At 41.8% G+C, this 21,945-nt stretch overlaps 1 protein-coding gene across 2 annotated transcripts; it reads right to left on the bottom strand.

The window, feature by feature from the left end:
• Positions 1-28: 28 nt before the first annotated feature.
• Positions 29-21,938, bottom strand: TBC1D9B (TBC1 domain family member 9B). Of its 2 annotated transcripts, XM_057376029.1 has the most exons (22): positions 21,776-21,938; positions 19,397-19,507; positions 16,441-16,559; positions 15,242-15,470; positions 14,316-14,574; positions 13,461-13,668; positions 13,131-13,343; positions 12,821-12,982; positions 12,099-12,249; positions 11,555-11,769; positions 10,725-10,842; positions 9,738-10,023; positions 8,973-9,102; positions 7,703-7,801; positions 6,927-6,995; positions 5,903-6,143; positions 5,581-5,646; positions 5,355-5,426; positions 4,894-4,944; positions 3,785-3,832; positions 3,233-3,339; positions 29-2,462 (listed from the first exon to the last, which is right to left on the bottom strand). In XM_057376029.1, exons 1-22 carry the CDS (start codon positions 21,891-21,893, stop codon positions 1,770-1,772), a joined length of 3,765 nt encoding a protein of 1,254 aa, XP_057232012.1. In that variant the 5' UTR covers positions 21,894-21,938; the 3' UTR covers positions 29-1,769. The 2 variants fall into 2 exon arrangements, with proteins under 2 accessions (XP_057232012.1, XP_057232011.1); XM_057376028.1 differs by lacking the exon at positions 4,894-4,944 and having other exon boundaries at positions 30-2,462.
• Positions 21,939-21,945: the final 7 nt, after the last annotated feature.

Genomic DNA, 21,945 nt, shown 5'->3' with positions numbered 1-21,945 from the left:
TGGTATTCCATGAGCTCAGACAGAAATAAAAGACAGCCAAATAACCTATAGGATTCTGATTCATTTATTGAATACATGACAGATACGACAGACAGTGTAAAATCACATGTATTATTTGTACTTAAAAAAATTACAATAAATTACTGAATAATTAGTAAAAGCAGTTTTACTATTGGCTGCTCTCCAGTGATACAGGACAGAGGAGGCAGAGAAATAAGAAATATGTACCAGCTGTGAATACAGACTGAAAATGTCATGAGGATGAATTAACTCTGAGAAGCACACTGAGTAGTGTTAAATGGGAACATCCACCCATGTGTCCTTCCTACCTTTAGATCCCAAGTGCCAGCCAAAAGCTGGATCAAACCTTGCYTTCAAGGTCTGCTCTGGCCAAGCARCAGCGTCTGTTGCCCTGCCCCATAAAGACCACTGCCTCCCTGCTGAGATGAGTTCACCTGTAGTAACAGCATTACTTCTCCTTCTTGGAGAACACACTCTGCYACCAGAAAGGCAACTCACAGTTTCCTCTGGTTTTCGCTGATTTAAAAGACCACTCAGTCTCTCAGTTACTTTGTCTCTAACTGGAATGAGATCTGGTATGGAGATTTTGCWTAAGGGGCGGATGGCAGAGACACGCTGCTCTGAATTCCTCCCCTTTAKGAACAAATCCCTTTGGATGTGTAGTTTTTAAGAGCACATCCATTGCTATACTCTCAAGAAAGGACACTGTGAGCAGCAGTGGGTGGCACAATGCTCCTGCACAATTTCCTGCCCCAAGCATTTGTGAGGGCTGACTGATCAGAGTATTCTCAGGGGTTCTCCAAGAAACTGGACCCATCACCAGCTAGGAAGATCAGGCAATCAGCGATAAAAAGTGAATGTACCAACAGGGAAAGTCCAGCAGACCAGCATGCCACTGCCCTGGAATGCTGAGGCTGATTCATTGACTTCTATTTTAGGAACTTATTCCCTCATTTTAACCATCATGAGCCCACTGACTGACTCTATTAATTCTGCACTGAAGGAGCTTGTGGCATTCCAGACAAACTAAAACCAATGGTTTTCAAAGGACCAAAAAAGAAAATACTAGAAAATCATGCTYGCCTGAAAACTCCTGAAATCTGAAATAGAGAGTAAGTGATCGTACACTGTGAAAATGCCAAATCACATGTGAAAGAAACCTGCAGATCTGAGCATTGTCTCTGTTTAGATCTTACAGTGCTGGGAGCAGCRGGGCACACTTGCTTTATAGCTGCTGAGTCACAGAACAGCTTACAAGAACTTACAAGATTATTTATAGGTCAGAGTCCTACTTGACTACACTGCATTAGCTCTCGGACTGGCAGCCAGAGGTGAGCATTATTTCAAGCCAGGCTGCATCTGCTGTGCAAAGTTACCCAGGAACCATCAGCAAACAAGGGCAGGCAAGGAGCAGCTACTGTCTGAAATAAAACTTCACTGAAATAAAAGATAGCAAAAGGCAGACATGCATAATTTATGGTGGTAATTCTATATGTCAGGGGCTATTAGGTTCTAATGGCTCTCAAGAATGTAAATCTAATTCTCTCAGCCAGAGAAGCCAAAGAAGCACCTACACAAAAGAGTCACTGTCAGAAGCCCCTTATCAATTGGATTCTATTGTAATTGTGTAGTTACTGGTCTCTGAATAAACAAAAAAAAACCCCAAACAGAAAATACCAAACCATCCTGCCATCTGCCACACTATCTTCCTGTTTTATCTCCCAAAGACAACTCCTGCTTTCTTGAGGTCACCCTGACACGGAGGAAAGCTCATAGTCACTGGATGAACTGAACTGCCTCTCTACCTTCTTCTGATCCTTGATCTTCTGGAGAATGTTGACCTTTTTCTCAAAGTAGTTTACAAGGGCTGTTTCTGTCAGCATGGAGGCCAAGATCTGCTCGAAGGAGATGGACCAGTCAGTGTCAATGGTGCTGCCATACCTGGCAGCTGCACTGCTGCCTTCACAGCCAACCAGCACCGTGTCGTCCGCAATGTCTTCGCACTGTAGGGAGCCCGTGCTGACCATGGAGTAGGAAGACATGGACATGTCATCTTTGGTTTCATCATCTGATAGCAGCTGTAAAGGAGAGCCTTGTCCTTCCCCTGACCCATCTCCTAGAGTTTGGTTTTCTGGCTGTGTTTTTTCTGGCTGAGCATCAATGCTGGCTTTGTCCTCATGGTCAGCCTGAGGTTGCTGCTCCACTGCTGAATTCTGACTCTGTTCAGATGYTGGTGACTCCTCTTCACTCACAGGATCTTGGGTGCTGTTTGCTTTGCAGTCCTCTGACTTCCTTGTGGGCCTGTTGGAGAATTTTTTTCCRACTTCCCCAATCCGCAGAAGGAGACTGGCCACAGTGGCAATGGCATGGTACAGCTCCTGCTCCACAGGGTCCTCACTGAACATGTTGTAAAGGGTTTTGCATAACTCTATGAACTGTTCCTTTAAAAGAGAAAGACCAAAAAAAGTTGTCAGTAGCAGATGAAGCAACAGGCACTATCTCAAATGACTCACTGTTTATTTGCCTCCCCACCAAGTGGCAACTTAATGCACTGATTCAGAACAGTCTGACATAGGCAAACTACCCCCTCTCTCATGTGGCTAAATTGAGACACAGCTGGCAATTTAATAGTGGTGGGTTTTCTGCTGAAAGATGAACAGAGTAGTCACATATTCACTAATGCTAAGAAAACCTGAAATTTTACTTCTATTCTGCTACTCTTCTGTGGTCAGCTTCTAAGCATTTCTGAACTGGYTTAAGTAGCACCCATAAAGGAAATTAGAGACAGAAAAGATCACACCAGTCATCTGACTCTCTTCTGTAACCACATTCTTCACTCTCTGCCATGCAGCTGTAACTTGAGGCAATGCAAAACCACAAAAGCTGAACCAGTTTCTGTGACTGATGGCATATTTGAAACATTCAGCTCCAGAGGGAAAACACAGAGTGCAGTTCTTATAGGACAAATTGGTCTGCAAGGCAGAGTGAATCCATTGCATTTCATTGGTTGATACAAAGCAGTTTGTTCATATCCAATGCAGAATTCAACAGAATTCAACAGAGGAATTAGAGGTTCTAAAGCTCACCAGACCAGAACAGCAGGGAAAGCTACAGACAAGGACTGAACATGCTGGCACAATGGCTGTACATACTGCAGAATTCCACTAAGCTGTCAGTGATCCAACTGGAAACCTTCATATCCCTTTCTTACCTGGCTCATTTTGGGGAGATCTTTAATGGTTTCTTTCTTGGACTCTTTTTCCTTGGCCCACATTCTTAGGTAGTATCTGTAGTCCTGTGGACTAGTACCTYTCTCCTCTGCAAGGCAAGAACAAGCCATTAGTCAGGTGCTTTATAGTTTCAGACTTGAAAAGTGAATGCTGAGCCAGCAAAAATCAGGCTTGAAGGAGGTTCATTGATGGCCCAGGAAAGCATCTACCAGGAAGGCTGCRTTGTTTTCTGCTGGTTTATCTGATCCAGCTCAGTAGAGCAAAAAATTTAACAGCGCTGCATCAGCGTGACTTCTCACAGATGAACTCTGAGTTGACAACTTACCCAACATGATTTACAAATGCTGTGATCTTGGTATGTTTAAGAGTAGCAGCACTAAGGCACAAAGGAGACTTATTTCCCAGTTCACCTACTTCTTTACCTCTGTCATTATGGACATTTTATAAGATCTCCTTGATCAGTGKCAGACAATGAACAGTTCATAATATGAGAGAGATGTGATTAGAATGTGGTCTACTGTTGATGAAATTACCTTTTTCTGGACCATTCTCATTTCTCCTTCCTTTATCTTCTTGGGTTTCTAAAAAATTATGGAATCATAGAACAATTAATAGCTGATTTTCAGCAATATAACACACAAATAACTTAAGAAAACTCAATATACAAGTTACAATTACAGAGGAGTATGTTTAATAGAAGTTAGATCTCACACTCCCATATCATTTTTAGAGGAGTGAACAGAACAGGATGGAAGCAAGAGGCTGATGGAATGAGCTGGATAAAGAGCACACTCAAAAGTGAGTTGAAGAGCTGAGGGAAAGGGCAGAGGTTTTAGAAAAAAGTGTGAAAATACATATATGAAAGACAGCAAAGCTATGTGATGGCTTAAAGACAAGGATGTTCAGTTATCCAAAGCAAGATAATGAATGGAAAAAACCCAAACCACTACTGAGCACATATATGACTAATGCCTACATTCCCCATTATTCGCTGCCTGAATCAACATTTTGGGAGCAATCTGCAGTCTAACTTAATGAATTTCACTTCTGGTTCCATACATAGGCACTAGAGCAAATAGAAGTCTTGGCTCAATTCAGACTGTTAAATCAGCCACCTAGCACCAAACTGCAGCTGTACTTACTCAAATTTTTTGAGCATCGTTGTRTTTCAGTAAATGTTTAGCATGACTGACATACTTTGACCTCTTATCTGACAATCCCTAATGTTGTATTTTAAGAAATGCAGTAAAATAGTCTACCAACAGTTCAGTAATTCAATGGCATGCATCCTCATTCCTTTAAACTGGAAGAYTGTGGAGTAGGCCCAGGAATCCCTACCCAGGCCAGCAAGCCTAGCACCCCCCCACTCTGTTCTGAGTATCTTTTTGACYACCAGTTTCTAGGATGAGATGAATTCCACTGAAAGAAGCCAGACAAAACCTCTTTTGACCAAGGCTGAAACACAATAGGCAGAATACACTGAATGATATTTAATTACTTACAGCCCTTTATTAAAAGCGAGAATGTCATGAGAGAGGAGTAGCAACAATAATTTCAGAGTATTTACATCAGCACACTGGGCTGGCAGATGGTATCAGCACCATAGCCATGCTCAATGCATGCACATAATCCATGGACTGACCTTGAGACTCACAGTGCAGGCAGATATCCAGCTCTGAGACAAAAGGAGATACTTGAGCAGCAGAAAAAGGGGTTGAGGGGACAACATCCCAGATAAAACAGAAGAAAAGGTCAGACAAAGACACGGAGAAGAAAACAAAAACAAGAAGAGAGACAATGAGACTTGCATGAAAAACCTAAATCACAGTGGGAGATGGGCTGGTGAAAGCATACTKCTCTTCCTCAGCAGTCTGTGCCCATGCCTCTGAGCATGCTGTATCCTGCATGGAATGGGCACCGAGGAGTTTTAGCTCCAGACTTCTTCCCCATCAAGCAACAAAGACAGTGAACTCAAACACACTGGCAATCTTAACACACTGCCAGCACGAGACCATGCCTTGCACAAAATCACCGATCACARCACATGGATCTATGCTGCAACTCCTGCCTAACTGAGAGGTAAAGGCAGCAGTGTTGCATTACCTTCTGTTGTCACATCCTCTGTGAAGTAACTTGTGGCCTCCAAAGCAGACTCTGTCTCCTCTGGATTCAGAGCTGTATTGACAGATAAGCAAATGTTAAGATCTCTGAGCTAATTAAACAGCAGTATGACCCCCTTAATTAGCAAAACTCATGAGGCACGCCACACCAATTGTCAGATGTCAGAGCAGCCCATGTTCGATAGCAGTGTACAGAAGCAGTCACTCACCAGGAGGCAGGTGCAGCTTGTAGAGTACTTTGAGTTTTTCAGTGAGGTCACCATGGTACATCCCACCTGGAAAGAAAAATAACATTTTAATGATTAAGAATCACCCTCTGCTCACAGGTTCAAACCAGAATGAATCCCCATGCTCAAAGTTTGTGCAGAATAATGAAATCCACACCAAAAAGGCATACTTTRTCCAGCTTGAGGCTTCCTGTCACCCTCCCCTCGTGACAGTGTGCACACCATTATCTCCTTTTAGGTCTCTTCTTGGAAAAGGACAGACAGATCTTTGCAGCATTCTGTTTTCTGCAAAAACAACACTTACTCATTCCTGTCACRAACTCCTTGAAGTTGATGAGAGAATCCCTGTTCTCATCCAGGAGGCGGAAGAGGCGCCCTGCCAGCACAGGGGTGTGTGCCCCACAGGACCAGGGGGTGAGGCTGATGAACAGCTCCTTGAACTGCTCCATGTCTATGCGATACTGCTCCAGGTAGGGCAAGCTCTGGTCCCGGCGGGCAGCGGCTGCACGGTTATTCCCCCAGTAACAGCTCATCAGGTACTTGGCCTTTGGAGGAAAAGGATTAACAGGGAAGATTATGCTGCACCACAGGAGTGGAGACTGGTACAGCTCAAGAATAGCTTTGAGGAAGCAAAGTAGAGATGTTTCAGGAAACAAGCTATCTCCCTTGTTATTCCTACTCACTACAAAATAATATGAAATTAAGGAAGAGACAGGGATTTCAGGGAAAACACAAAGAACAATTTAAAGTGAAAAATACAAAACATGGTTTCAGGTTTTAACAAAATGATCTTCAGGATTTACTGTAAAGGGAACACGCAGGTTTTAGAACTAAGCCTCTTTTTCTGAGTCTACAGCATAGTGCAAATGAGTTCCACAAATGACTCTGGTTAATGAAGTTGCATAATACCATTCTTTTAAAAATATATATGCTGACAAAAAGAGATAAAGCCCTTAAGTAACCTCATCACAATTACAGATGAGGCCAATGGAAAACTTGAGAATAAAAGTTGAGGCACACTCAGTCCTAGCTCCCTGTTCTCAGTGCTATGTAACATTCCATTGACTCCGCTGTTTCTTTCTGAGTAAGTATCATTCAAATGTGGTTTGGCCACCTTTGGGAGAAAAAAAWTTAAAATAATCAGATAGTAATAGGGCCAGTCCTTGGCACCATGTGTAACAGAATGCCACATCAGTTTCTGATAGGTCACATTAAGAATCAAAGCAAATTCATTGCTTCCCTTTCAACTTACTTTGCTGTTTGTACTCTGTCACAACATTCTTCCTCACTCTCAAGGAAGGCTTCTTACCTTGAACACTACTTCTTACCTTGAACACTACATAGAGCTCTTCTAGTTCTTCCATAGAGAAACCAATGTCACCAGACACAGCTCGGACCTGTAGTTACAGATAAAATAAGAGTGTACAATATATTTTGAAGGTAGAAAACTTAAATTCAACTCACTGAAAAATCTATGTAGCAGAGAGAAGAAAACAACTGCAAGCAGATATGACACAGAATGGGAASGAAAACATCACCATTCTAATACCCCAGGAAACCAATAAGCAAGACAGTCGGCAGTCAAGCAGAAACTGCTGACGTTTTCAGTAGTTCACTCTATTTATTTCCTGTTTGTGCAGAGCTGACAGAGCAGACTGTGTTGCCCCTCTCTCGTTTTTATCTTCAAATGTTTGATTTGGATGCATTAAAGAACAACAGTRAAATAAACACTGTGATGAGATTCTCCACCTAGGACATGGGAGATAATGGCAATAAATATGGACAGTCCCCTTTGACCATGAGGCCTYCCGTAAAATTCCCTAATGCACTTCCTAAATAGCACTAAAATAATTATCTAGCAAGCTTCTCTCAAACATTTTAGGCAAGCAGCAAAACAGGYAGCACTAGGCAGTGGAGACTGCACCAAGGCCTACAGGTGTTTTTTATCTCCCTCCATGCCCAACATCTCATTTAATCATCCTTTCAGTCACTTAAAGCTTCRTCTGTTACATCACAAAGTTTCTTGATGCTCAGAGCAAAACATTTTCCATGAATGTGCCATTTGGTAGCTCATTCAATCTATGGGAGTATGGGAGTCACATACCACACTCTTCTTGGCTGTATCCTCCAGAGACTGAATCACTTTCAGCCTTTGTTTGAAACGCATTTGTTCAATGTCATCTGCCTTCAGATTGCTGAATTTCTATAAGAAAAGAATCAGACCAGGTCAGCAACATCACCTCATGAGAGAACAACACATCTTCAATTACACATTCTTTAACAAGTGTACTATCCCCTCAGAGATGACCTAAACCCACTRGAAGCCTTTTACCAGCAACAAGATGAGAAAAAACTTGACCTCTATTCCCTATTCACCCCTGTCCTGCAAGAGAAGTAATTCAGATTTCATGAGCAATCCAACATCAGAGGCCCGTACAGAAAATCTGAAAAAGGATCTGTCAGGACTGATAGAAATACAGGTCCTGTACTGTGGCAGAGATAAGAGAATAAACAGGTTGTCATTCCTTCCAGCCTTGTTTTTTTTTGCCTCTGAGGACCCCCCATGACAATTAATTGGAAACATCAAAGTCAAAAGGCTTTTCTACTGACTCGGTCAGACAAGTAATATGAGTTCAGTGATGTTCTTTTGTAAAAAGAAACCAAGAACCTACAGAGATGGAAGATCTGAAGAAGCAAACAYAATATCCAGGAAAATGACAGTTGCCTGATTGTAAACAGCCAGAAGKGGATGGGGTGAAAAACAGGAGATAAAGTGGGAAATGATCCCACACTTAGCAGAGAAGAACTGCCAAACACCAGTTCTTTCACCTACTTTCTTTCCATCATTCAGGATCAAATTTCTTATGTGTTTGTTCTCAGTACAAATAATAAGGAACAYCTCCACCAGTGCAGAGATATTTCAACAGCACTGGCACCATTCTGGGGTCACCTTCCTACTACTCTAATGTGGATCACAGAAGAGGATTGCTATGCCTGTGACTTGGGATGCTTCCAGGTTTCTACAAACCACAATTTTTACTCTGAATTTCCCTCAAATCCCTAGCACTGACAATCCTATATACAGGTAAATAATGGAGACTTTTCTGCCAAAGTAGGAAGACATCTCTAGTCTGYAACTTTTTACTTATTTGCAATTTTCATTTTAGTCCCTCTGGTGTTAGGCAGACTCTGTAATCTGCAATAGTCAAGTGTCAGGTTCTATTCRTACCAAGCAGGTGGAACAATGGCTTCAGCCTGCACTCCTTAAGCACCTCAAGCTATGAACACCRCTCAAATTCTGGCTGCACAAGGTATAAAATGGGATGTTAGTAGAGAAAAAAATCTCTTGGGCAAAAACTAAGCCAGAACCTTACCTCATAAGAAGTTTTGATGAGTTCAAAGATATCAATTTCAAGKGGGGGCTCATCTCCACTGGTCAGTAGTGCATGCAAGTGGGGAATAGGGGGAGAGACACTCTGTCTGTTAACTACATTGTCCAAATATCTGTGAGCAAAAAGGAGAACAGATGCAAGATTCCAGGGTTAGCGTCCAGAAAAAAGAAATAACATCCCAAATAACCTTACTCCCAACTTTTCTGTTATCACAGAAAGGAAAATTTAATTTTTCCCATGTAACCTGCAATGCTACCCTCAATATACCTTGAGTAAAATTGATTTGCAGCCTGGTTTTGGGGTATCTACTCTTTTCGACTTTAAAGTGTAAGATCTTGCTGCACACAGAAGAGAATACCATTTCAAACAAGAAAGTCTTGTATTTACTAGAGTTGGGAGATATTTGCTTGACAATGTTCTATGTTTCTGAAAGGTGACTCCTGCCAGAATCTGTTCTAAACAGTAGAGCAGAATTATTGTCTGAACTTAAAATGAACAACCWTTAAGAGCTCAAATTCAAACTGAGATGCAGGAATGCATTGTGGTGCAAAACAAACCCAGAAGTATGGGATTCCTCCACAGTTAGCCACCAAACAATTTCAGCTGTTGCAGAAAGCAATAGCAAAGCTCTCTGGAGCTCAAATTTCATCCTAGAGTGTTATCTGTGACCTCTATTAAGTACAAAAAAAAGGATGACTAAAAGGGCACTGTTAGTATTCTGTTATAAATAAGAACAGTGAATGGTACCTGCCCAAAATAGTCATGGCTTCACCTTCATCACAGCACTGTAATAACTTCTCCATGTTGGCATCGAGTATGGCTAATGACACCTGCAGGATAAACTTGATTCCCTCATAGAAAAAGCAGTCGACAATGACCACAGCACTCTCAAARGGCATTACACTCAGGAAGAGTGTGAGAAACCAGGAAAGCGATATGGTAGAAATCACTCCCAGGTCCTGCATCTTTTCTGACAGCTGTGGAAGATACTCTCGTGTAAGTTCTTCAAAGATGCCTTGGTCCACCAATGCGCCTGAAACAGATAAACAAAACAATGGTAGAACTCAAAACAGTGGTGTCATGGTATCAAGCCAAGCAATTATCAAGYAAAGCAGTGTGAGTTCACTTAATTTCATATAAGCCTCTGAATATYATAACCAAAGTTAAGACATCTATTTAATTTTTCCCCGTTTTCARTAAAACCAACATATTTAGATAGAGACTATTCCTACACTGCAGAGCATGCAGACACAGAATCTCCCATTCACCTGTACATTTGCCGTGACTAGACGGGTGAAGGATTACTGATATGATGGTATTTATATCAAATTATACTCTTTCATACAGACCAACTTTAAAAGCCCATGAAGTGGTGCTTCCACTAACCTTTCCTGAGAGCCTGTTCCACAGATTTAACACATCATTCAGATGGGGAAAACTAAAACTCAGTAATTTTTTACTAAATATGTCTCCTCACTACTAATGATCCMTCTTGATAGCAATCTTTAGTGACTTCATCTTCCTTGTTACTACAAGGTAGTACAACCACCTTGGAACCTGTAGTGTCTCTTCCTATGTCACATTCCTGMGACTTTAAAAGGAATGGCGTTGTGCTTCATTATCTTCAAAATGTATCCCATTTAATTAATTCTGAACAGYAAAATATTCCTGGGAGACACTGGTGCAACCGTAGCTGAAAATGCAGGCTGCAGCAGGCATCTGACAAGGACTCACCTACTACTCTTGTGTTGTAGTAATCTGGCAACATTCGCTCGCACAAAGCCACCAGGAGCCAGAAAGCCTCTTCCTCATTGCAGTACAGCAGCAGCACTGAGGTGACAATGTTCATGGCCTAGGAGCCAGCACGGCAAACACACAGGTACAGGGGAAAAACATGGAGGTCTCCATGAAAGCTCTGCTATTACAGACCAGCTAAACTTTACAAGCATGAATACAGCAAACTGTTACTAAGAATCGTATTTCCAGTTTCTACTGGTATCTGAGTCAATGGATGATCTTAAGCCAATTTCTCTTCCTGTTTTCAGTTCCTCTGTGAGGCAGCAAATAATTTGATGACCTTCTGTCACACATTTTCAGTAAACAATGTGACCAAGAATAATTTTCAAAGTCTTCATAAAAATCTTTGTTAACAATTTGGTCATAACAGAACAACCACCGCAGAAATACAAAAAAATGAACCTGAACTTCCAACAAGTTGTTTCACAAACCAGCAACTGGCTTCATTTTCAATAAACTGTCCATGTGCAACATCACTTATTTAACTGCTCTTTTTAATGAAATCAGATGTTTTTACTGAACTRTGAAAAGCTCTGGCAGGAACACTAGTAAAGACTCTGACATTACATCTAACAGCAGTGTGAAAAGTCTAAATGCTGTGTTCAAAGAGTATTTAAGAGATGATGCAAYAGAACTTTTTTCCTACTTTCTCACTGCTACATAGACAGCATGAAGTAATAGCTTGAAACTGAACAAAAAACTGCAGAAAAGTCCAAGTCAATCATGGTCACTGTGTAGGGCCAACAGGTCTAATATTTCTTTCTTACCTGACAGTACCCAATTGTTGGATTTCTGAATGCATAAGCTGTTAAGACTCTCCGGAGGGCAGCAATTCCCAACTCGTTCTGGAAGGCAGGATGTTCCGGCATGGAGCGGTGCAGATCTCTTTCAATTTCCTCTGTAGCAAGATTGTACCTTCCCATTGACTTTTCCACAAGATCTGCGTAGTAACCAGGATGAGTCACCATCTCATTCCAAGCTCCTGAAATGACAAACATTGCTTTACCTCTGGTGCTTTGAAATACAGATTTTATGCCCAGTTTCACAGATGAGGGAGCTGAGAAGCACTGCATGAACTCATGAACTACGAACAGATGTGAAAATATAGCAACAAACTCATTGTCAAATCATGTTAAGAGTCTAGGCCCCAACATTGAAACACAGAGACCAAATAGCTACTAAGGTCATAAAGAAAGCCACCACAAGTATTAACGTGTCATTGATTTCTTCTGAAATGAGCTAGGATGCATGCTTTTTCCTTTGAGTAGAAAGYTTATTCCCACCGTCAAAATATGCAGCACAACATCCTACCTGAGAAAAGGAGCCACAGCTCTCCACGCAGATTCTCTGGGATTCCTTTCTGTACCAGCTCCCTTGTCTTGGCAGTGCGGTACATACACATCCCTCGCCCATATTCAAAGAAATGAATGTTCCAAGACTCTTCCTTCATCTTCTCCTTTGCCTTCACAGGAACAGATAGGACCATTTTAGGAGACTAATGTATTTTCATGTTGTAGGACAGGTGATTTCTGGGTATACTCAGGCCTGCACTTTACAGGAAAAATACATTGTGACATTTAAAGCCTCTCTTCTTTCTGTTGAACAAAAGAGTGTATATACTAATCTACCCTGTTCTGAATCAGTTCTGACCTTGTTTAAAGTCTTTACAATTACACCTTGCAAATCTTCACATAAATGCAAGCAGAACCATGGATCATGATGATTAACTAACAAGCAGAGATACCAGTTCCCTGTTTTCCTGCTCTGAAGAAAAGTCATCTTCACAGCCATGAATTCACATTCCAGAACACTGGTAACACTAATTTCTCAGCCTCTGGTCTAGTATCTCAGGTATGTCAGTCCAGCGTAAGCTGACAGTCAAGTTACTGCTATGACACACAGAGCAGTGACACTGCAAGACTGAGCAGGAATAAAATGTATTTTCACCCTTAGAGCATGCCAGGAAATCTGCAACCTACCGCAAAGTATTTCAAATTAATTGTTTTATATTAAAATGTTAAAACATTATTTACCCCTTTGGGTCCAGAGAGCTCCTCAGAATTCCTCCTGAAGAGTTTGAGCAGTCCCTGTGAGGCTGTTGGCACTTGCCCGGCACAGAAGCTGATGGGTCGATGGCCGAGAGCAGATGTGGGGCTGATGGCCAGGGGGCTGCTGGAAGGCAGCTCTGGAACCTCCTGGACAAAAGAACAGAAAATGWCTGAGCTCAGGCTGCCTCCCTCCTCTGCTCATGGCCTAACAGAGACAGCACTGGCTGGTGACAAGCACTAAGGACCATTGCTCTGAAGAGTTGACAAAAGTTCCTCCCAGCTATTTCCTTAGTACCTCACTACTGGGATCAGCCACATTCCACTTCCATTCCCTATCGATGCCACAGGGTTTCTTGGATGGTGTTCTCTGCAGGAAGTCAGAGATCCTCTGTACCAAGAAATCTCGGTCTTTCAGATTGGCAAAGAAGAAGGTCATTTTACTTTTAGTGCTGATGGACAGAGGGCTGGGCAAGACACTGGAACTGTCTGCTTTCTCAACTATTGTCACCTAGAATACAAAGATAAAGGTCATTTGGGTCTCCATTATCTATAAAGCACAGCAGAAGGCAGAAGGACAGGAAGAAGACAGGCCTGCAGTCTTAATATATAGCTAAGAATTCCTCACCTCCCTGAGAGGAATGATGAGATGACAGGCCTCTTCTGCCCGGCTGGCAAAACAGATGTAATTGTTGGAAACAAACATCTGGCCAGGAATATGCATCTTGTTGAATGGTGTCCACAATGTACAATCTGTATGTCCATCCAGGCATTCATCCTTGGGCAACCGGAAAGTGGCACGGTAGCACTCATTTTTGGCTCGAGCATCCAGRTCTCTGGGGAAAAGTAAAGGGTAGTACCCTGAAGCTTTCTTACTCACTAGAAAAACCCACTCAAAACACTAATGTCAAATGTTCATTCCAATCACAACCTTCAGACTGTGCTGTGTATTCTTAGTATTCCTTTCTCTAACTGAGATGCCACCCCTCCTCTGACTCCTCTTTCAGCCTTCAGACATGCCTCCCTGACAAGGTATGTCCTGCAATACAAGATAAAATATGCAAGTGCATCTGCAAAACTGAAACATTACATCAGATCCTGAAACTGCAGAGAACAGTCCTTAGTGGGAGGATTTATTACACTAAAAAGCTGTTACTTTTTATAAATCTTTAACTGCAGACAAAAGGGCTGGTGTAATTTTCTTCTTTCTCTTTTTTTTACATAGGATTTTTAGCAGTTTCTAGATGAAAATTCCTTCCGATAGTGCCTTGCCACGCATGAGAAAGACACGAAGGTGTGTGTGAATTTAGCTCTAAGATRGGATGGGGAAAAAGAAACAAGCAGAGGGCTAATGACTGAAGTAAGTGATGCAGCCCCAAAAGGGAGAAAACCCCAGAAGCACCTGGGAGCTACAAAACAATGCAGATTTATTTTTACAATCCCCTATTATCTACCTTCTTTTCTCACTGCTGGGAACATATACCTTTTTAATGCAGAGATGTTCTTAAGAGGCCTCCTGGGCTTTGGGAGAGACTTGTCCTGTAGGAAGCTCTCGTTATCCAGTAGCTGCCGCATCGCAATGTTGGCCAACTGCTCCATCAGCTTGAATGTCTCATTGATGTTGAGAAACATGGAAAAATAGAGTTCACTGTCCCTTGTGCTTACTTTAATGCACTCAGGGAACAGCARTGTAGCATTTTTTTCCAGTTGGGTTACATCCACCCACTGAATCACCAGTGTAACTGAGAAGAAAAATTAAAAAATACTGTTAATACAATTTWGAGGTAAAACAACAACCAAACAGAAATTAAGGTCAAGCAGCCTGCAAGCTCTCAGCGGAACAGCATTTTTTCCCCCTCTCACACATGGACAGTTCTTTTCTTCACACTTTTACTGAGTTCTCCAAAAATACTTGGAAATAACCTTTGGGATTAACTAGACTAGAAATAATGCAGTTCAAAAAGAACTATCTCCCATCCAGTAAATGCTTTCGACTACAATTACTCAATTTTTCATTCCTTTTTTCCAGCAATTTAGCTTTGGACTCAAGAGTCCAAGCTTTGTAAATACTGGATCCTGGCAGCTGTTTCAGACAAAACTCACCAAGGTAAAAATACTGCTTGGTTCTCTAACCCAGTCTGACTAAAACTTGTAAAAAGTAATCCAATTTGAGTTAAACAGATGTACAACTTGAGAAATGTTTTAAAAAATGACTCAGGCACTCAGTCTAAACAGCACTGAAGTGCCAATGAGCGCAAGAACTGATCTATATGCTGAGCCACAGAGAGCTCAAGGATTCCTAAAAAGAAAAAGATCTGTCAGCTTAAAAATGAGTCCACACAAAAGATCAATTGCATCAAAAAGATCATGGGAGATGACAGAAAAACCACTTGCAAGCTCATAACTCACCCTCTTTGCCCAGCAGGAAGGAGTAGAAACAAAGGTGGTTGACAGTGAGGTACAGCCAGCCCTGCCTGGGGACACGTCCCTTCCAATAGCTGCAGGAATAATAATTGACCAACTTCTCCACCTCGGGCATCCCAAACTGCTTCCGCATCTTCAGTTCAGCCTCTTTGAATTTACCTGGATCCTCTTCACTCTGGGGCTGCTCATTCTTGTTCTCCTCCGCAATAATGCCCTGAAAGGATATGGGAGGAGAGAGAAGAAATGGAAGTGAATGTGCCTGCTGACAGAAATAAAGTACAAAGCAAAGGGTCACTGCGGCAATCCGGAAGGCACAAAGGAACAGGACATGGCAGTTGTCAGTCCTTCTGTCATGTCAAACAGCAAAGACATGCAGAAAGGGCAGTCAGATACTGTGGGAGCCTGGGATCTACTCCTGAACACATGCCACAAGCATTCATGTTTAAGRTTTGACTGAGTTCCTCATGGCTGGCCTGGAAACACTTGGAAGACCCTGCAGGAGAATTGAGTTCTCTTTTCACATGCACACATGCTTCTTCAACGGGAAGAAGATCATCTGCCAGGAAGGGCAGAACTGTGCAGTCTGTCAGCTCTTGACTGGCCAGAAAGAAAAACAAATCACAACAATCCCTCTCATGCACAGACACATATAGAAAATACAAAGAATCTGACAGGAGAGCTGAAAAAGATGCAACTTTCTGCTGATTAATCAAGAACTGTATTTCTAAGTTTCTGATCAGGAGGATTTGTGCGCTGGCAATCTGAAGTGCATTAACTGCACAACCAAGCAGACACCTCAGTCCAAAGTCAGTGGCAGTTGGGGTGCAGTTACCTTACAACTCAGGTGCCTTTCAGACCACTATGGCAAGGGTAAGTACACTGCTTGCAAACTAGAATTCTTTCTCCTYCTTCTCGCTAGATGAACCCTTGTTAAACATTCTCCCTGCATCAAAGGCATAACTGGCAAGAATTTTAAAGAGGTATTATATTTTGATTAGGAGGAACATCCTAAGCAGGCTGCTCCTTGAAACCTACTGCTCATAACCCTCCCCCTTCAAATATATTTGTTCAGTGTTCTCACTTTCATACTTATATATGATCGAAAAGAGTAAAAAAAAATCTTAAAACCATCGCTCCATTCCTTCTCAGGATCTGTAAGTCCTTTAGGGAAACATGTCACTCACATGTATCTTGCCCTTGACAAAGGTGGTGATATCTTCTTCATTGTCAAAGATGGACAGTGTCTGCAGTAAGTTATTCTCCAGCCATTCCCAATGCTTTGTGATCTCTTTACGAGATGATCCTAGTTAAAGAGGAGAAAGATGATGGCAAGAGCAAAGAAAAAAAAAAATTAGAACAAGGTTTTTTTTTCCTCCAAGTTCACAGCAAGAAACTAGTAATTACTAAACAGTGATTAGGATAAATCACACACACCAACTGTGTACATGTCAAGGATATTTARTATACACCAATGTTATGGTTCTAATAAACATCTCCACTGTCASCAAGCATAACGAGGACACGACCAACAGATCATGCTGTTGGCCAATGCACACCAAACACAGCCTTTTTCCCAGACAAAAAGAATTCCTATGTTCCGGTCAAGAAGCACTCTTAATTACTGGTATTCTAGAACAAAAATAATGAACTACCACAAGAGCCTTAGAATTTCAGAACTGGATTTTTTACATCTACAAAGAGGTTCCATTTCCCAGAGGCAATGGTTAGCAGGGAGCATACAATTCCAAACAAAAATATTTATGTCAGAAAGTTCTCTGTTTTTTAAATAAAAACTTCTCAGCAAACTTTCTAGCAAACAGTTGTCTTGAACCATAGTCTACAACAGTTCACAAAAATGAGGTCCACTCTGTTACCAATTAAAAAGAATTTTTCTTTAAAAAGTTGCCTTAATTTCCATTAATTATTTCAAATATTTGTCTTTTCCTCCTCTCTGTTGACAGCTATCACTGTATTGTAGACAGGGAAAAAACGCAGAAGAGATAAAAAAGTTCCTTTTTTTAACAAGAAACATTGTTAAAATAAGACAAAATGCAAGTCAAAKGTATTTTTTAATGCAAGTCAAAGACATTTTTAAGTTTCTCTTTGCCACATTTCAGTACATTTACCTTCTAGTTTCATACGTATGCAGTGGGATAATATCTAAAAATGTCAACAGCATGCCTGCCACTACTCAGTTTCTCTGTGAGTACATTTTACCACTCTGTGTGGTTAATGATGGAAAAGAAGAAAAACAAATGACACAAACAGCTCCCTGAAAGGCAGCTTTCAGCCATGAAATCGTCTTCACGTATTTGTAGCTGTACACCAAACCATAAAAATCCTATGCCAGCTAATCTGAGAACAAMACTAGAAGCAAATAAGCTGTCCTGTCTGAAAGGACTGCAGGGATATGAATTTCGGTTTGTCTAGGGCCCAATGTGCACAACAACAAAAGTTTGTTCTGCTGCCTCTGTGTACAAGTTAACTTGACTTCTACCAAAGCATCTGACAATGTTTCTTAAGCATAAATGATTTTGAGTAATGCATTTTGGGTATATTCTAAGGGCACAGACTTATCAATTACAGGATGCTCTGGCTGTGAAAAAAACCCACAGGTTCAGCACCAACAGCAGTGGAATAAAGTGTGCGTTGCATTTTGTTTCATGGGCTGCATCTCTTACCAAGTGACAGAAGACAAATTGCTAAAATAAGCCTGGCCTCAATAACTGACATCTTTGTAAGAACAACATTAGAATGACATACATGAAGGAGTAAAAGTCCRCAATTCCTAAAAGAAGGGTGATAAGAACAAAATGCTGAAGGGCTGAAGCTGCATGTGTGACCAGATTGCAGCACACTAGTATTTACACACAGTAGTTTGTAAATAAAGCATTTTCATTTTCCAATTAGAGAGCTGTATAAATTTTATAACTTTCAAGGAATACCAGTATTCTTACTTTGACAGCAGAATGAGAACCAAATATGATAAAAAACTACTTTGGATGAAGACAGCTATTTACTCCAGTGGAATAATTTATCAAATTCCATTTGGGTGTTMCCCACCCCATCTCGCTTTTACAGGCTGCATTGCTTAAAAGTTACTAAGACACAGAGGGTATCAACTACAACACTCCTGAAATTGCACAAAAAAAACAYACTCATTGAGTGTCAATATACCATAAAATTACAGATCTGCACTACATATTCTCCTTTTCCTATGAAGTTCCTGACCTGCCATTTTGTTTTCTGTCTTTCTGATTCTCTGCCTCCACTCTCCTCAAAAGGGAACCTGAGTCTGTGAAACACAGCAACATTTAAACATCTCCTCTGCAGAATGTAAGTAGGTCTGCAAGGGAGAATATTGTGTTGGTTGCCTGGGTAGAAGGTGGGAACAGGAAAAACAAGACATCAGCCTCTGTGGGCTTAGCAAATGATTCCTTCATAATCAGACTTTACGTCTCCACCACAAAGTGAGAAGTGAAGATTCTTACTATAAACTAAGCTAGTCTAACAAATATGTCTGGAGATATTTCCTCTTTAGCGAGCATTAGGATGTAAAGCTTTAATCAAGGTTCACCAACAGGAGTCAGATGGTTGCATTATGATATTCTAAAACAGTAGTTACAAGTAAAAGAGGCCAAGGATCCTTGATGTTAAAAAAAAATATTCTAATACATTTTACAGATTAATATACACATCTATTCCAGGCCAGAAATAACAGAAAAAATTAAACCGGATCAACACAGTAAAGAGACTTCCCAAAGAACCTCAGGCACCTTGAACAACATTACATGTTCCCATCTTGCGCCACACTCCTGGTAAGCAGGAGCATAACACTCACCACCAACACCAAGACAGGTTTATTCTCTGAACAATTTCACTACAACTCTGCAAACAGGTACATCTTGGAAGAAARAAAATTCCTAACATCTGCAGAAACAGAAGCTTTTGCAGAGCTTCAAGTTCCTCAATTACAGTTTAACACTGAGAAGTTTTGTCATGTCTGGAATCTTCCACTACACCATCAGAAGTTCTCACAAGTTTCCCAAGCAGTCACAGGATACTAGTGGGATAACTAGTCATCTGAACCAAAAAGACAAGAGAATAGCTCAAATCCAGTCCCCAAAAAGAGTCACATACCACAGGCCACTGCCCAGTACACTTGAGAGTCCTGAGTCTGGTGCAGAATCCGGTATGGGGCAACTCTGGCACTGGAATCCAAAACCACGTCTAACGTTCCCACAAGGAGACCTAAGAGGCAAAGGGAGAGAAATTACAGCAATGTAATACCAAAACAAAGAACTGGGTAAAGTAACTACAGAAAAACACTGATGTTCACCGAYTGTGAAGAGCTGTGATGGAAGAGCTGTGGCACTTAGTTCAGAAAATGGAGATCCATATCCAGTCACTGAAGGTAAATTACCTAAAAACCAACAGCAGCCTGTCCTACTGGTAATGGATGAAGTTTAAATGACAACTGAATGCCTACTAAACCTCATTACATATAATTCTCCATCTTCCTAGGAGAGTTTTCTAATGAAAGTGAAATGTATTTTCCTCTGTGGGGTTTCTGTTGCTAACAGTGACTTTTAAGCCTACCAAGTTAAAAAACACAAGGGTTTTCAACACTGAGTTTTCTCAACAACACCAATGCTGACAATAGGTAAGATAACTTGGCAAATGGAATCAAGCAGATCTAGAAAAACTGGTGCTCGCAGCTTTCAGGGATGTTTCCAAAAGTATTTTGATCAAACAAAGATGTCAGCGACTCAAACTTTGGTAATGCAGAAGTCAAAATATTTTTATATGATGTTAAATAAGAAAGGAGAAACTTCCAGAGTAAATGCTGACAGACCAGATTTTGTAAAGCAAATCCATTTACTTCAATTAAGTCTTAATTTCAATTAGATAAATCAAGTATCTAGGATGATGCTTTGCTTTGTTATTCTAGACAATGCACTATGAGCATCTGTAATGAAAATTAAATTTGCAACACATTCATGATTAAAAGTTTTCTAGTATTAGAACTTGGAGAGGGAGCATGGTTGCTCCTTCAGCTCTGACTTTGTGGGAGGGCCAGTCTCAATTCCCAGCTCTCAAGGTYTGGGTCAGCCTGTGCAAAGTGCACTTATCCCTATCTTATTCCTTATCAAGGAACATGCCACTTCCTCTCCCTTATCTCTCTTGGCTATCTATGCAGCAATTAACAAATAAAGAATTTACCACTCATTGTCCTTCCAAGAAACATCATCCACAGCAAGCCCATGTGACAAACCTAAATCAAACACCTATGTATCCAGCACAGCAGGATCTGTTTGGGGTCTGGCTTTCTTGTGTAGTTTTAGGCAGGATATGGATTAAAAGGTAATTCTGAATCCTTTCTATGACAATACTGAATGTGTCAAATATTGACACACAGACTGGTAATGAGATGTTTAAGAACTTGAGCCTGACAGCAACTTCAACACCTTTCCAGCTTAACTGAATATTCCACTCTAGCTCTGAGATGTCACTGTGCAGCTGCACAGTTCTTTAAGGACACGTGGCTTTTAACCTGCAGGAGCTCTGAACACAACTCTCACTGACTAGCTCAGAAAATACACACAGCTCAAAGCTTCAACCCACCAGGAACACATCTGTTTAAATGTTACCAGAATAGCATCAGGCATWATTTCTTCTTGGAAAAATCCTGGTAAATGATAAAATACAAGTATAGGCCTATATACAAAACTGCACAAGTTACGTGACATCAGAGCTGTTCAAAATTATTTTGAACATGGTGAAAAGATGAAATATGCTGAGGATGTTTATCAGCTGCGCCATTCCTGCAATTAGYTTGTTTAACAGGGCTAATACATGACACTGGCTGTGTGTAATTCACAAAAATAAAATGAATATTTTCGTAATTCACATAATTGAAAGCAATCTGCACATAAATTTTTTAAGTGAGAGGATTTGTTGTTGTTGTTAACATTGTGCCTTGGTGACAGTCACGTTATTTTAGCAGTTTATGTCACAAACACGGCTGTCCCCCACATACAGGGGTATTTTCCCTTGGGCTGCACCCACACAGCTTCAGCCCCGGCCCATGCACAGCACAACATCCATACTGATACCAATTACAAACCACGGCTTGTCATCCTCTACATCTTTTAAATGCATWCAAAAATATGCAAATAAACCATCTTAATAATTCAAGGCAACGCGAGCAGAGCTGAGAAGCCATTTTTGACAAGGGAAGAAGACGATCCCCGGGCACCCCGGCAGTTACTTGTCCTCCCCGGCAGCAGCTCTCCGGGCCTGASCGCYGGCAGCYCCGGCTCAGCCCCGGCACGGAGCGGACACGGGCCCCGGGGCAGACACGGCAGCCGAGGGGCTTCGGGGTCACACACAGCGAGAAGCAGCGGGAACACGGGCGGAACGCGCCTCTCTGCCCCCGCCGGGCCCTCCCAGCCCCCGCCCCGCGCTCACGGACCCCGGGCTGGGCCGGAGCCTCCCCGTGGCCCCGCCGCGCCTCACCCGTGAGGCCGCCCCCTTTGCCGTGTCCCCGCCGGCGCTGGAGCAGGAAGAAGGGGTTGGCGCGCTCGGTGACCCACAAGGCGCCGGCCAGCAGCACCTCCTCGGGGCCCAGCCACATCGCGGCGGGGCTGCGGAGCGGAGCGGCCCGCGGGGCTGGGCCGGCCCGGCCC

The sequence above is a fragment of the Malurus melanocephalus genome, unplaced genomic scaffold, assembly GCF_030028575.1.
Source record: "Malurus melanocephalus ecotype Western Australia unplaced genomic scaffold, MMel_1.1 scaffold_269, whole genome shotgun sequence".
Taxonomy (NCBI): domain Eukaryota; kingdom Metazoa; phylum Chordata; class Aves; order Passeriformes; family Maluridae; genus Malurus; species Malurus melanocephalus.
The sequence above is the reverse complement of the archived record's forward strand: the minus strand, read 5'-3'. Positions and strand labels throughout refer to the sequence as shown.